The sequence below is a fragment of the Triticum urartu genome, chromosome 3A (genome assembly GCF_056163025.1).
Source record: "Triticum urartu cultivar PI428250 chromosome 3A, HENAU_Tu73, whole genome shotgun sequence".
Classification (NCBI taxonomy): Eukaryota; Viridiplantae; Streptophyta; class Magnoliopsida; order Poales; family Poaceae; genus Triticum; species Triticum urartu.
In genome coordinates this window covers 742,241,684-742,259,075 of record NC_141875.1, presented here as the reverse complement: position 1 = coordinate 742,259,075, position 17,392 = coordinate 742,241,684, and the positions used below count along the sequence as shown (strand labels likewise).

The 17,392-nt window shown below is 42.2% G+C and overlaps 1 protein-coding gene across 1 annotated transcript; it reads left to right on the top strand.

The window, feature by feature from the left end:
- Window positions 1-10,124: 10,124 nt before the first annotated feature.
- On the top strand, window positions 10,125-11,342 carry LOC147982553 (uncharacterized). Its single transcript, XM_087545718.1, has one exon. The coding sequence runs from the start codon at window positions 10,125-10,127 to the stop codon at window positions 11,136-11,138; it is 1,014 nt and encodes a 337-aa protein (XP_087401844.1). The 3' UTR covers window positions 11,139-11,342.
- Window positions 11,343-17,392: the final 6,050 nt, after the last annotated feature.

Sequence of the window (17,392 nt, the reverse complement as noted above, 5' to 3'; positions counted from 1 at the left end):
CCGACGGTCAGCGACAGTGGAGCGTGTGGTGGGTGTTCCGCCACACCCAACAGGGACGCCACACGCACTACACTACGCCGGGGACTGCGCCGCCACCACGGTGTAGCCTCCCATCTGGAGCTGTCCTCTGATGACATCAGAGTGGCCGAGCGACGACGACGGACCGGTGCCATTGGCGATTGTGGGAGAAGCACACGAGATAAGCTACAGGGAGGGAGGGGAAAATGCGACGCATGACTCAACGGCCGTGAGGGTTTTTATAGCAGGCCGGTAAGCATTGGGATTTTGGGGGATTTCACCAAGTCAGGCGGGAACCTTGCGCGGGAACCTGCGAGGTTGCGCAGGAACGGGCTCACCGACGATTCATTAGCGCCACCGTTTGGCCAAAAGAACGCCCCCGTGCGCTGCGCAAGCTTGCGCTATAAGCCGTCTGCGGCAACGGGGTGACAAGACGTGAAAAAGGAGGACGAAAGGTCACGTACACATACAGTTAATGCAAAAAACATTTGTCATTTAAGTACCTACTATACCCCCTCCTGGTTTATAAGTAGTATTTAACTAATAAAATACGAATGCATGTCGCCAAAGATTATATCGTTGGAGTCGTATTTGAACATAGTTTCCAGCTATACAATTTGTGTAACATGCATTAACACTTTTTTGGTTAAATTTAAGGTTATATACCAGCCAGCGTTTGGCCGCAACACACATGGCTTATTCCATCACAAACAGCTCGGATGGATCAACTATATGCCACGTATCGCACACGCAACTCTAATCTGATTCGTGCTTGATGTCTCCGACATCGCTCGCATAGTTCGTCTGATTAGCCACGGATCATTGTGCCGGCCTCTGCTCGCGTCCCTCGGCAAGCTCTGCACGTCATTAGGCGCAGCAGCGCGCTATGCTCGCCGTTAGGCGTCGCGGCGCGCTCTGCTCGCGTCCGTCGGCGCACTTGGGTTGTGGACAACTTTTCATTGCATGTTCAACTGCTATATATATATATGGTTGGGCGTGCGCACGATCATGTCGGGGGCCCTATATGCATGCGGTTGCGCCACGCGTGTTGCCACGCGATGCAGTTACGTGCGGCATGATGGAGTTACGCGCTGCAAATTACAACTGCCATCAGGGCCTGCCGATATTCCTGGCCGTCCAGCTTCCCCTTTAATTCCCGCGGCTATTATAACCTTATTCTCTTCAACCTTTCGATCGCGCCCCACAACACAACAAGCACACCCACAACGACACATAGAGAGGGGATGTCCAGCGGCGCTCCAATGGAGTTCGACGAGCATAGAGTGGAGACCCACGCGAGGGAGACAAATATCTCGGTGGTGTACACCATCGACCTGGCCGTGGTGGACAACTACATCAACATCGTTGAGCAGTTGCTTGCTCGAGACAAGTAAAGGTGATCGACATCAAACTCCAGTACACCGCCGGTCGTCCCGGCATAGATCAGAAGGTTGCCGTCGCCCAGTTGTGCGTGCGCCATCATGTCCTCATCTACCACTACTGCATGGCCATAGAGCCTTGTCACCATTTCAATAGTTTGGTCAATAGCACCAACTACAAGTTTGCCATGGTGGAAACCACTGACGATGTAAACGGGCTCAGTGTTACGGGCTTGGCATGCAAGAACCTTGTCAAAATCCGTGACCACTACAGGGTCTGTGGCAGCATGAAGAAGGACTCCCTGGTCGAACTCGCCTCGGCCATCATCGACCCCTACTACGAAAAGATGAAGCTGGATACCCAAAGAACAAGTCCCCTATCCTGGCACAGGGCCTGTATGCGGCAACTGGATGAACCTCACCTCAAGTTCGCAGCTAAGAGCGTGTACACATGCTATGAGATGCACAGGAGAATCATTGACATGAGGAAGTGCCTCGTTACCCAAATCGACGAGCTCGGATCGAGCCACAAGCAGAGCAAGCGTCACAAGAGATAGATGATCATGCATGTAATATATAGTTTACACAACGTCTTCACAAGCACACACGTCTGGCTGGACGTTTCTTTTGTGTTGCCTAATCACAAACAGTTCATCCAAGTGAACCATCTGTATATCACACACACCTCCATCTGGCTGCCCGTTTCTTTTGCTCCTCCTCATCGCAAACAGTTAATTGAACTGAACCGTATGCCCTGCATCGCACACGCAACTAAAATCTGAACCGTGTTTGATGGCTCCGCCATCACAAATTTTTTGCACCTTTTTAACGGTTTTTACACCACTGTTTGCAATTATGGCACTGGACACAGTTTCATCGAAGGTTCTCTGATCGTAGTGTCACGTTAGCAGCATTCTGCAGTAGTGCTAGAATACTCCTCTGCTTTCCTCTTTTCTCCATTTGTTGTAGTGAAACAAATTACCATGTAAGTATCACTATAAAAACTATTTCCCCATTGATATTATACCACCTTAGTCTATTGTTCACTAGTAAAGGATTCATGAGGTGTGCAATCGTAATCCACTAGAAAGCTTGTTGTGGTGAGGTGCGATTCATGTATCTGTGAGTTGTTAGGAAAAACTAATAGATGACCTCATGTCTTCTTATTCCCAACAGCCCACCACTCCCATTTAAATTTTGTTTGAAATTTGATGTGTGTTCTCATATGAAAAAGGTGTATATTTCCAAGCTAACTACGTAACTTGCCTAGTATATTCTTTAATATAAATAGAATCAAGTTTTTATGTTTTTAAATGCATGGGTTGAACGGCGCCAATGAGTTAGATATGATTTAAATAGAAAAAGGGGAAAGAAAAAACCATGGTGGCAAAACACTAGCTACATAAAAGAAGGGCCATATATCATGTGGGCGGAAATAATGAATCCCATATATCTAGATATCAAGTCAATAAAAAAACATTAACAATGGACCTCAAATCCTACTCCTATATTATGCATTACATGAATCTGAGATGATATGTGACAATCGGGATAGTAATATAAATAGCACACCTAATAGGAAATGAAGGCATTAATGAATGTGTAGCTATTACACACTCAACAGGGTTGCCATGAAATAATGTGGCAGTTCCTACACATTTATGTAAGTCAAAAATGAAATGAAGCTTCTGAAGAATCATGTAATGAACATCCCAATTGACTATATGATGATGCATTAATCACCATTAGGCATTAGCTAGGTCAGTCGCAATTATTCAACTAGCAAGAACTAACTACGCATGAGAAGATATTTCATGGGTGTGATGTCCTTTTCAGACTCTCTTGCTCGTTTGAGATGCACACTTAGGTTGATGTTGCTCATATATGCCTCTCTTCAACTTGGGGTATGATCTTACCTTTGCAAGGGGAAAGTTGAGATCGGGAAGATAAGTTTTGAATGCGAGAACTATCACTATCATTTTCAAAAGGATCTCTTCCTATCATGTGAGTAATAGTAGAAATGTTACTATGCGGCAATATGAATGAAACAATGATGTTTCAGCTGAGATATTCCCCTATTTATACACATAGGTCATTGATGCAAACACATCGTTTCATCATTTATGCATCGGCCAAGATGTGATTGATAAGTTATTTGATCTACTCCTATGGCCAAAAGCTTCCAATGAAATGCATCTTGTGTGAGGAATTATTCATGCCATCCATCTGATTAAAAAAACCCATGATGAATTGTCATATAATAGGGGTCCACGCTATTCTTCCAAAGGATATTACATGTTATTATTCAAATATATTAGCCTATCTTAATTCTTCAAATGGTTCTAATTTGGCTTCTTCTATAAGTTCGGGTAAACGCCAGAAATATGTTTAATAGGAGAAATTACAACATTGGTAACAACCTGGCTTGTCTCCATTATGACTCGAGCATAGATAAAATAATTGAACATCTAAATTTCCCCTACCCATTTAATCTGTGGTTGCATACATTGCAACATTAGTTGGACTACGAATTCAGATCAGATTGCCTTAGTATCAATAACTAGGGCTAGTTTAAATGGGGGTCTTCTCTTCAATAATTTCATCATAGTTTCTTGGAATCTATGGAATGAATAAATCTATAATGGTATTCAACCTACTAGAGCAACCTTGGGAGTTCGGTCTAAGGTTGACGTCTCGCTTTTACGTTACAGAGTGCCGACGGACCTGAACAATAATATTTCCACCCTAAAATACCCTTTGTAATTCTCTCTTTGTCCGTTAGTGGTGGCGAAGCACCCTACCACATAAAAATTGTTGTACCAACTTTATTCTCTTAATAGTGTACAAGATAGGAGCCTCCAGCCAGCAATCGAATAAAAACCTAGATATACGTGAAGCGAGATCCATGTTTGTGATTAGTTATAAGGTACAAGGTGAGATGAGCTCATATCTTCTTATACCTAACAACTCACTATGGCTCTGAATTCTTTTTTCAAGCATAGCTACTTCTTGCAACTGGATTAACAACAATGGAGAGTTAAGTGGAATCAAGCTAGCTAATTTCTAATGGAAAAATTGGTGGATCATCACCCTCGTTCTTCTTCGTTTAGAGTTTATATTTGGAAACCTCGGTACGTATCATCATGGTCAGTCTTTTGACAATGTTGAGATGAGCTTACTTAGATTAGAAAAATTACAAAATTGCATAAAAATGTGTCAAAACTTCACTGAAACACTGAAGACCGTTGAGTTATTATCATACACGTGATCACTATCATCTGAGAAGAGTGCTTAAACGGTATGGCTATGTGCAAAGGAGATACAGTCGTCCTTTTAATGTACTGTCTAGTAGTGCATTGCCTCCTATGATCTTAGTGGATATATAAGCGAGAGGCCCCCACCCCGAGACAGTCATCTACCTCCTCTGCTATTTCCATTCTCCGAGCTCATTTGGTTAGGTGGCCAATCATGGTGTGACACGAGATCTAGATCAGTGGTTCAACCGCAAGAAGGTGTGGCAAGTGTGCTTCTCCAAGCGTCGGCCCGGATTGTTCATGTAGGTGGGCGAGCTGGCCGTTTTGTGTGGCTCCTAAGTGTCCATCGTTGCATTCTCCCCATACATCAAGGCCTTTCTTGATGCCAGAACCATAGAAAAATTGTTCTATGGTATTTTTATTGTGTATAAAAATTATATATACAAAAGTTAAAAGGAATAATACAAAAAAAGCTTGAGGCTCAACCAATTATAGTTCCAGGGAAATTTATTGTGTTAAATATTGGTTTTAACTGAGATGAAGATCAATCCAGTAATTGAATTCTGTCACATGCCTACTCTTAATTCTATGAGATATTAGTAGCAAGTTATTCTTCAGAAGAAATCTCGAGGAAGTGACACTAGGTGATCCATTCTTGATTATTTTTGAATTTCTTTGTATGCAGATATTCCAGTATCCCTGATAATAGTTAGACAAAAGTTGCGGGGTAGAGTAATCCAGGTCAAAAGGATATCATCAAAAATACATAGGCCTCTATTTCTGGAAAAGCAATAGGTGTCCCAAAAGGCTAGAGCAGACATGTAGTCCGAGAAGAGGTGTAGTGTAGGTTCTTGAAAGCTCACATTTATAGGAAGGAACATGATTTTGTTCCTATGAAGAAACTTTCATGAATTGAGTTTGTCATGCAATAGAAGCCATAAGAAGTTTTTATTTCTGAGCAAGCGAGCACTCATGGTCTCAGAGATCGTGATTAAGGACCGTGTGCATTTGCATAGACTTGCTAATTGCACGTGCCTTGCAACGGGCATGTACTCTACTGGTTCAATATCAATCTTGTCGAACAGATACGTTACATCAATTTTCATAACACTTAATTTGGTGAGAGTATGGGTAGAAGAAGGCAAGAATTTTTTTGAGTTAATTGAGATGTTGGTAAGATTGATTATGTTTGATTTGATTGAATTAATGCAGGATGGGTTTTAGGAAAGTATCTTTTCAATTTAGATTATTCCAATTAATATATTTTATGCTTTTGATTTTGTGCGGTATCGGTTGGGGTTAACAAAAAACCAATAGAAAACCAAAGGGGGGATGACAACATGGGAGAGAAAAAAATCAGGTGTGAGGTGGAGGTGACGGAACGAACTCCGCTTTAATATTTTTTTAATTTTCTGCGGCATCAGTTGGGTTTAACAAAAAACCAATAGGAAACCAATGGGGAAGAGCAACGTAGAAGTGAAAAAATTGGGTAGGAGGTGGAGGCGATGGAACGAAGTGGCGTCAGTTGGGGTTATAAAAAAATAGCAAAAACCAAAGGGTGGAGGGGATTATGGGAGAAAAAACCAGGTGGGAGGGGGCGACAGAACAAACTCCCTTGTAATAGTAGAGATGAGTAACAAGGTGCTTTCTTTGGGTATGCCCATTTATCAGACTTCACAATGAGTTGGTACTGTTGGAGCAATAACATGAATTTTTGGTATTGATGGTAGTCTTGTGTGACAAAGACTTCTTGAATAGCAGAAGAGAACAACTCACGAAATTTAACTTTGAGAATGGTATCTCTCCAATTATTTTGCCAAAGCATGACATAGTGTTGCTCTGCCATCTCTGGTTATATGCATCATGCACTAGGTGATGATCTGGATGTTCAATCTGGATGCATGTATGCAATTGTGTTGCTCCGATGCTCCATTTATAACAATATAAAAAAGTGCTTCATCAGCTCTGTTTGTTTTCACATAGCCAAACATTTAGCATAGTGTAATTGTTTAATATATTCGGAAGTGTTCACCTAGACAAGTAATATCACGCTAACATATACATGAGGGTGATTGATGTGGTGAGCGCGTAGACGTGCCGCCATGTATGCCATTTTTTTATGGTGATCGGAGGCACGTATATTTATTTTTTTGTGTTGTAACAAATGTGCCCCGAAAAAAGATGAATTATTTCCCAAATACATTGTTTTCTTAGAATCCCAACTGTACATTGTTTGGAACGCTAGCTTTTGTGCGGCAAACAATATATACATGGACATTATGTTGCGAAGGAATAGTTACTAATGTACGTCACGGAGTACGTAGTTATCCTTTCCTTTTTTTTTGCATGGTTACGTAGTTATCCTTTTTTGAGGAACGCTTGCTAATCCTCAAAAAGAAAGAGGAACGCTTGCTTTTGTGCGTCAAACAATTTTTTGTTGTCACATCCTGATCGATTCAGCTTGCTTTTGGGGTGCGAAGGAATAGTTTTCAAAATAATACGGTGTATGTAGTTATCTTTTGACGCGTGAGTTAATGTATACAGCTCAGCGCATACCCAATCGTATCTCATTGCCTATCACGAGCTTTAATGTACGTAGCCCAGTGAAGAGATTTTCCTCTCCTATATAAACCCCTCGACCCCGAGACGAAGCCACACCCACAACCACTCCTCTTCCTCCATTTCTCTGAGCCTATACAAAAAAGACAAAATACGCAAAATGTACGTGCACTGTCTGACCGAAATTTGTAATTTTAATTTTTTGTACAGTTCTCCTCGCATGTCATTTCACCACCAGACTTGGTAAGCCTCTCGAACATTATTTGATGATCATCTCCACAAAGTTTCAGTTTTTTGGAAATGTTTTGATATTTTTTCTTGTGTAGGTGCACCGTGGGTGCACCGAGGTGGGGTTCAGCAACTTCTTTCCCTAATACAGAATAAGGCATGAGGCTCAACCAATTCAAGTTCTAGGGAAATCCATTGTGTTAAATAATGGTTTAGCTGAGATGAAGATCAATCCAGTTCTCGAATTCTGTGACATGCCTGCTCTTAATTCTATGAGATATTAGTAGCAAGTTATTCTTCAGAAGAAATCTCCAGGAAGTGACACTGGCTGATCCATTCTTGATTATTTTTTAATTTATTTATATCCAGATATTCCAGTATCCCTGATAGTAGTAACAGAAAAGTTACAGGGTAGATTAATCCTGGTCAAAAGGACATCATCAAACATACATAGGCCTCTGTTTGTGGAGAAGCAACCGGGGTCCCAGAAGGCTAGAGAAAACATGTAGTACTAGAAAAGGTGTAATGTAGTCTCTTGAGAGCTCACAGTTCTTGGAAGGAACATGATTTTGTACCTATGAAGAAAATTTCTTGAATTGAGTCTGTCATGGAATAGAAACCTTAAGAAATTTTTATTTCGGAGGAAGCGAGCACTCATGGTCCGGGAGATCATGATTAAGGACCTTGTACAACTGAATAGACTAGCTAATTGTGTGTGCGTTGCAGCGGGTATGTACTCTACTGGTTCAATATCAATCTTGTCGAACATAATAGAATAATTTTCATAACATTTAATTTGGTGAGAGTATGGGTAGGAGAAGGAAAGATTTTTTTTTGATTTAGTTGAGATTTTGATAAGATTGATTTGATTTGATTTGATTGAATTAATACATGATGGGTTTTAGGAAAGTATCTATTTGATTTATACAATTCGAATTAATATGTTTTTTGGTTTTTATTTTGTGCGGTATCGGTTGGGGTCAACACCAACAGGAAACCAACGGTGGGATGACAACGTGGGAGGTGGAGGTGACGGAAGGAACTCCCCTTTAATATTTTTTTATATTTTGTGCGTCATCAGTTGGGTTTAATAAAAAAACCAATAGGAAAGCAAAGGGGGGAGGGCAAGATGGAAGTGAAAGAATTGGGTAAGAGGTGGAGGCGACGGAACGAACTCTCCTTCAATAATTGTTTTTATTATTATTTTGTGCGGCAACAGTAGGGGTTAGAAAAAAATCAGCAAGAAACCAAAGGGTGGAGGGGATCATGGGAGGAAAAAACCGGGTAGGAGGGGGCGACGGAACAAATTCCCTTGTAATAGTAGAGATGAATAACTAGGTGCTTTCCATGGGTATGCCCATTTCTCAGATTTCACATTGAGTTGGTACTGTTGGAGCAATAACATCAATTTTTGTTATTGCCAGCAGACTTGTGTGACAAAGACTTCTTCTTGAATAGCAGAAGAGAACAACTCAGGAAATTTATCTTTGAGAATGGTCTCTCTCCAATTATTTTGCCATAACATGACAGTGCTACTCTGCCATCTCTGGTTATATGCATCATGCACCTAGGTGATGATCTGGATGTTCAATCTGGATGCATGTACGAAATCGCGCTGTTCCGGTGCTCCATTTATAACAATATAAAATAGTGCTTCATCACCTCGGTTTGTTTTCACATAGCCAAACATTTAGCATAGTGTAATTGTTTTAATATATTTGAAAGTGTTCACCTAGACAAATAGGAAATTATTAATGGGAAATATCACGCTAACATATACAAGAGGGATCCTCCAAAAAAACATATACATGAGGGTGATTGATGTGCCGAGATTGTAGATGTGCCGCAATGTATGAAATTTTTTTATGGTGATCAGATGCACATATATTTTTTTTTTGTGTTGTAACAAATGTGCCCAGGAAACAGATGAATTATTTCCCAACTGCATTGTTTTTTTTAGAATCCCAATTGTACATTGTTTGGAACGATAGGTTTTGTGCGGCAAACAATATATACATATTTTGTTGTCAGGTCCTGATCGATTCAACCACGTGCGAAGGAATAGTCACCGAGTACGTAGTTATCATTTTTTTTTTGCATGATTACGTAGGTATCCTTTTTTTGAGGAACCCTTCCTTTTAATACTAAAAAAAGGAACGCTTGCTTTTGGGGTGCGAAGGAATAGTTTCTAAATAATACGGTGTATGTAGTTATTTTTTTTTGAGCATCAATACAGACACAAGCACTTATATACACGCGCATACACTCATCCCTATGAACACATACACGCACACCCTACCCTATGAGCATCTCCAAGAGACTGAGCCGGCATATCATCTTGAGATTTACGAAGTCACCGTAGGCGCTTCGTCGTCGACGGGAACGTCTCCTCCCACTGAAAGCGTATCGCCGGAAATCCTGAAATAAAGGAACGCTTGCTTTTGGGGTGCGAAGGAATAGTTTCTAAATAATACGGTGTATGTAGTTATCTTTTGACGCGTGAGTTAATGTATACAGCTCAGCGCATACCCAATTGTATCTCATTGCCTATCACGAGCTTTAATGTACGTAGCCCAGCGAAGAGATTTCCTCTCCTATATAGACCCATCGACCCCGAGACGAAGCCACACCCACAACCACTCCTCTTCCTCCCTTTCTCTGAGCCTACCCACCGAGCAAGCGAGCAATGGCGCCGCCCAACCGGAGAGGTGGCAGCGGCCGGAAGAAGACTGTCATCCGCCGGATCGAGCAGAAGGATGCCCGGCACATCAGCTACTCCAAGCGCCGCGGGGGGTTCTTCACCAAGGCCAGCGATCTGGCGGTCCTCACCGGCGCCCAGGTGGCCGCCCTCGCCTTCTCCCCCGGCGGCAACGTCTTCTCCTTCGGCCACCCCTCCATCGACTCCGTCGTGGAACGTTTCCTGGCGTCGGAGAGTGTGGGGGCTGGCGCGAGGGAGGAGAGCGCTGCCGACGACCGCTTGCTGGCGGCAGAGGGCGCGGCGGAGGGCGGTGCCGACAAAGACAAGAAGCTGCAGAAGCTGCACCTGGAGTTCGACGAGCTACGCACGGAGCTGGTCGAGGTGAAGAAGCAGGCCAAGCGCAACAAGGAGGCCATGGCCAAGGAGCGCGCCGCGGGGGACCAGATTGCGGCTTGGTTCGACCCGAAGATGCGCGACATGGGGGACGGGGACATGGCGGCCTTCTTTGCGGCGCTGATGCAGGTGAAGGGCGTCGTCTCCGATCGCGCCAACCAGGTTCTCCTCGAGGCGTTTCAATTCGACGTGAGCCGCATGGCGGAGGTGGCCCCGCCGCCGCCGCCCCAGATCTTCGGTGGCAGCACCTTCGAGTTCGGTAGCAGCAGCGGCAGCGCCAACGCTGGGATGGAGTTCCAGTTTCTGATGCCTCCGCCACAGGAGCAGTGTTTCGAGGCCGTGATGGATATGCAGCAGATGGTGATGCCTCTGCTTCCGCAGCAGGAGTTTGCCACCGGGATGGAGATGCCTCCTCCGCCGGGGTTGGCCGGCGGCCTGGATATGGAGCAGATGCAGATGACGATGCCTAAGCCGCCGGGGTTCGACGCAGGGATAGAGATGGAGATAGACCAATGGCTTAATGTGATGCTGCCGCCTCCGGAGTTCCCTGCCGTGATGGAGACGGCGCAGCAGGGGCTCGATCAACGGAACGCCGGCTTCCCGTACTGAGATCCAAACCCAGTCAGAGTCTGAGTCCAGTGCATGCATGCATCTTCTATTTAAGCCTCCATGTCAATCTTTTTGTTTTATTTTGAAATGAAGTCGCCGCGTCAATCTTTGGTATATGCTGTGCATCTAGTACCTTGGATCTGCACGAAATTAAATATTCAATCAATATTTTTATTTGGTAATTTCCTTTCCTTATCATGCAAATCAATAATTAATGGGTTGTAATCTGTATTGCACCGATATGATGCTGGCTGGAATGTAATGAAATACAAAGGTCGATCTGTGCTGGATACATCTATCTATTAATTACTGCGTATATTATTACTAAAACAAGGGACAAAGGAGCCATCACATGCATTCACATAATCTACAATTTTGACAACGTTTATCATGTTTTTTAACGGCTGAGATTTAAAAAATTCAAAGGTTACATACAACTATATTTTGTACAAACAATTCACGTCAGAGGAGGTACATGCCATATGACATGTGTATATACAAACAAGAATACACATGCAAACCTCGCGGCAGACGTGGTGAGCAATCTTCAAATCATTAAATTGTAAAGAATACACGTCCAATAACCGCATGGGACATGTTTAAGCAAATTCAAAATTCGTATAGAATACATGTGCAAAAAGTAAAAAAAAAAAACAGAATACACTTACAAATATGTGAAGCATCCCAACTAAAAAAACATGCCAAGCATCACGTGACACATATTCATACCGACCTGGATACACACCGCAAATAGATACGGACATCCAACATGAAACTCTCGCCCGTAGCCCATAAAACACACTGCATGAACCAAGACGCCCAAACGTCTAAGACAGCTACAGTGCAGCATGCCTAAAAAATTATACAGGCCCGTGATGCTTGCACGTATGAAAGTCAACTAGGAGTACTATGGAGGGAGTACTGTAAGTGTATAAAAGTAAGTCAAACATTGAAGAGTTTGACTTGAGACAAAGCTCATATACAAAGTAAAAAGAAATGGAGGGAGTACATAATTTTGCATGAGGTCTATAGAAACTCCGCAAGGTCAGCCATAATAGGAACACAACATTACCCAAGGAAAAAATTCTAGAGAAAAAAACATTCGCCAACTACATAGCGAAACGGCCACAAAGATCGACAAAACTGTCAGAGGGGCAGATGCAAAGATCGCCAACCAATCATAAACATAAAAAATCCAACAAATTTGTCAATTTATGATAATAATTATATACATGCAGTTTTATCAAGCTGTGGATAAACATAATATGAGTTTTTTTTATCTTTTGTAAAGTCCATCGTAGATAAATCTTTTATGATGAGGATAAAAAAATGATTCACTCGCGCTATTCGTCATCCTGGGTGAGGAATTCTTATTCCTCACCCCAGCCAGCCAGTGCACCGTGCAAACCAGTCCGCACGCTTCCATCCATGGAGCACCGATGTAATAATCTTTGCATGCAACGTAATCTTACGATGTGGAAGCGACGGACATGAGAGACATGCACGCATCCACCATGCATGCCCGTAAATTTATGGCCAAAGATTAGGTAATTACCACTGTGTAGTACATTGGCTCTACTGCATGGATGAGCTCTACTGACATCGATCAAACTTTTTAACGTGCTCTACTGCAGATGTCTCTCTATAATCAGTCTTTTTTTGGGAAAAGGGAATCTTGCAGTCATTCCTTAGCTACTAATTTAGAATCAAATGCAAACGAGAAACATATTCTACTAATTTAGTTGAGAGCCGTAGGAATTTGACAGCCGATCTAGGAAATTTAGGAGACGTAAACAAGAGTATATCAACGCATGGTCCACCAATTGAATGCAATGTCAGTGTAGGAGTTAAATCGTGAAACGGTTGCCAAATATATTAAATTACACAACATATTCCAAACTATTTTGTTACATTATTTCCAAACGATCCTGAAGGCCATCTCGTCAGCCTCTTCGGTGGCTGACTAGCTCATACTGATCTCAAGATTCTACCTTACCAGAGGATCAAGGATAAAGTAAATAGTTGAGTTAGGATGAGTACTGTAGAAACATTCATCTCACAGAGTCTCAATTCCAAGGACAACCATAGTCTTCACCCTCCTATGTTTATCACAAGATAAATTTCTTCACCAAAACATAATTAATGGAGGCAATATCTCAGGGAAATCCCATATGCACGCGTGATAATTTATAATATGGATTCTATTAACCATCGAGTTCTTCATTTTCGACGATGGCAGCAGATGCTCGACCAAGCACTCATAGTCCCGTTCTACACCTCGCCTTGGTCACTGCTTGTAGATTTTGATTGGAGACTCTGCTACATGCCCAAAATACTGAAGTCACCTTTCATGATTTATAAAAGGTAACACCAAAGACCGATTGCTTACATAAAACCCATGCCCGTACTTGAAGAACCGTAGTTTCCATTCTGAACCCTTCTGTTCAACACGACATCATGTTGTCAATACACTAGGAGAATCAGCTTATATGATATTGAAAGAAACAAATTAAGATGAAATAATTAAACAAGTTATACAGGAAAAAAATGCTACAGTTTTACTTTTTTTCCTTAGTATAGTTGGGACATTCAGGGACAATGTGAATGTTCGATATAAAAATTCAAATGGACAGAGAAGATGAGATTCAGCTTGTAAGAAACAGGGAGTACTGTCATCCACAAAAAAAATGCAACATCAAAAATAATAACAGCTCGATGTTCCAAGGAAGCAACTTCGGAAGACCACAAAAAACAGAAGTGCTGGCAGCATATATTCTTATAGATAGGCGGATGGCCATATTAACTGATTGTGGGAACTCTCATGTCGTGCAAATGGTAGGCATAGGCACACACACCCAGTTTCTAGGACACACTTCTACCTAAAAATGTAAAGTTGAAAGAGGGAGCTTCCCACTTTAACCACTTTTCCTTTTCATATTTACTGATTTTTAGGCAACCATGCAACTATTTCTGAATACAAGGCCTGGAAGATTATGATACATTTTCTGGTTGACATTAATTGCACCGGACAATTATCAAGTTTTTATTGACAAGCAGATGTTTATTTCATTCATGTACTAGTAACAATCATGAAGAAAACCACGCATTACTACTACATAGTGAAGGTCCTTTCCACACCCGTGGAGATAACTTTTGCTTGAACCGCTACAGTACAGATGTGAATAGGTTGTGCCAGTAAGCTTCAACAAATACGCATTATTATTACATAGGTAAGGTCCACTTCCCAATTTTACGATCACGTAACATAACACAACATATGAATCGAGAGGAGAATCAGGGAGAGATGGAAATCACTGGCGGTTGTATATGGACAGAGCTAGGTACCTGGGCGGCATCGTACGCCGTACGGCTCAAAACAAGCATTATGCCTGTAGCATAGATATGTCCAAAACAGACAAATTTGGGGCCGAGATCAGAATCAGAAGCACAATGATTAATATCTAAATATGGACACTTAATATATATAAACTCAGATAACTAAATTCCGTACTAAAAGTATGTACTCGCCATGGGAAAATAAATTGCCACACACCTATGTAAATCGATGGAGAGGGGCTCCGTCGGTGAAGACATGGTTGCCGACCGTCGTGGTGGGAGGAGATACAGACCGCATCAAGAAGCATGCCAACGGACACCGTAACCTGAGGCCGAGGAACACCGGCGACGCTACAAGACTGCTCTGCCCTGCTGCCAACCCACCGCAGTGCAAAAATTAGGGGTGGTCCTAAGAAAAAAAACATATACTAAAATCCGTAGAAAAGTTAACTCATATCAATTCCTCATAGGTGCATTTATTGAATCATCCAGCCGAAACTGCAAACCCATCTAAACAAATGTTTTTAATTAATTCTGAATCATGTAAAAAGTTGAATGATTTCCCCTAGGCCTAGCGGACTGAAACAAAACTGCAAATGTTCATGAGCCAGAAAACATGAAACTTGAACACTTTAAACGACAAACCAAATATTATCTCTACATCACCTTAGTACTAGCTGACAAAATCTTACCATTACGTAGCAGTTGATGCTTCTAATCATATAGCACAAAAAATCTACACAAGCGCTGCTCCATCACAGCATGGACGGATGGACTGGAACAGGTAGCAGATAGAAAATTCCCAGTCTAAAAAGACATTCGCCCAAACTACCTGGAGATGGAAACCAAACAATAATCAGAGAGTTTTCCTTAGAAAAAATAATTAGTGTTAAATGCACAAATGCAAACACGTAGTACAAGCATATACGGTAAAATTCGGATTATCTCTTCGGGCGTACAGTCTTGTGATCTCTCCGGCCAGCAGCCTCCACAAAAACTGAAAACCAAATTAGCAATTCGGAAAGAACACGGCACAACAAAACGAAGTGAAAATTGACTGAAACTAAAAGGATTAGGATCGGGGCTGCTCACCTCCATTCGTGCGATTCTCACCTGCACAAATCCAACCAAATCAAAGCCAAACCCAGCGAGAATGTTGTCGCTGCGAGCAAGGGAAGCTGACAAGCCACGGCCACCCACGACAGCGCCGCCGTCCGCCTCCAGAAACTACAGCACCGCTCACCACGTAGCCCGCCTGCCCGTCGGCCACCGCACCAGGCGCCGCTCACCACGCAGCCCGCCTGCACGTCGGCCACCGCACCAGGCGCCGCTCAACAAGCAACCCGCCTGCCCGTCGACCACCGCACGCTCGAACCCACCAGCCGCCGCTCACCACGGAAGTATTCGCCGTCGAATCTCGAACGGCTCGCATCGCATGAACAGGGAGGTGGGCTGGCTAGTCCCACGATCAGCTGACCGTATCGTTTCTCCTGGAGAGATCGCGTCTGTTTCCTAAAAAAAAGTATTGTAAAATGACGTGGCAAGCGCAAATGCAAAATTACCTGTCGGAGGGGTGAAAAATTACGGTCTCGCAAGGGGAAAAGGTTTGACAGTGACGGAAAAGCGATCCGACCAATAATGTTACGACTTGCTCGGTCGAACGACTGGGGTGAGAAATAAATTATTCTTCACCCTGGGTTACCAATAGAGTTTATACTGAATATTTTTTCATAAATCTGATTGTGTTTTTATCAAGCTGCACATTCTGGCTACAATGTTTCTTCTATAATTTTTTATGTATATTATTGACTAATGCAGAAAAATTAAATAGGATAACATTCTATAGACAAACTACTGTAAGAGAAAACAACGACATGTGCACCACCAGAGAATAACAAGTTATGACGAGGGTGAGTGAGAGAACATTTCACAAATCTCGGCAACACTCAATGATAGCTACATTGATTTACATTGGAAGGCGAGATAGTGAATTGGAGTAATATGAGAAGACATCGAGCATATGGATCAGGTATGACATGGTATTCATAAGAATACGGAGAAACGAAAAAAAATCAAGTATAAGAAATAAATGTTTAGATATTCTCTAAAATTTCAAAAAATCTTTGTGAACAAAATCAAGGGATGAGAAGGACTGGAAGATCGAGAGCTGAAGAATAGTATGGGAGATACTTGTTTTGCATTATTGGGCGCATACCACGATCCTTTTTGTCCTTCACCATCACACATCATTGTGCTTGCCAGCAACTTATAAAAAAGGAATTGAATTTGCGCCAAAATCTAATAATATTTTCCCGAGATGTAAATGTTGTTCAGATTATCTATATCAAGATGAATGCAACAACAAATAATAAATATAAAATCAAGCTGCACAAATGTGCAGGTCACACTGCTAGGTATAGATATTATACAAATATCTATGCACAATCTTTCGTGTTTTCCTGTGGCTCATTATCTTTCCTTTTTAGGGGAATCATAATCTTACCTGTTAATTCGTTCTTATTCACCCAAATATGGTCGTTTGGACCATACAAACGTTAGGCCCAACATGACATCCCAAAGCACAAGAACATTATTGCCTAACAAACAGCGTGAACCATGCCAATGGAACGACGTATATTTGACGCCCCCTGTCTCGCTATGTAGGTACACGTACCCTTTGGATCGCTCATCCTTACCCAATTGGTCATTTAGTGACCTCCTTTTTCCTGTATGAACTGGAATGTCCTTTGCCATGTGTTGGCTAATCTATCATATCATTGAATTAACTATCCTCTCATGTCCTGGTGTACACAAATGTTCACTCACACAAACTAGTTGTCTTTTCTACACTTGGAATGTACTACGTGGCCAAGGCGAACCTCCTAAGTGTGCCAATGACCTCTTCGAATTAGTGTCTA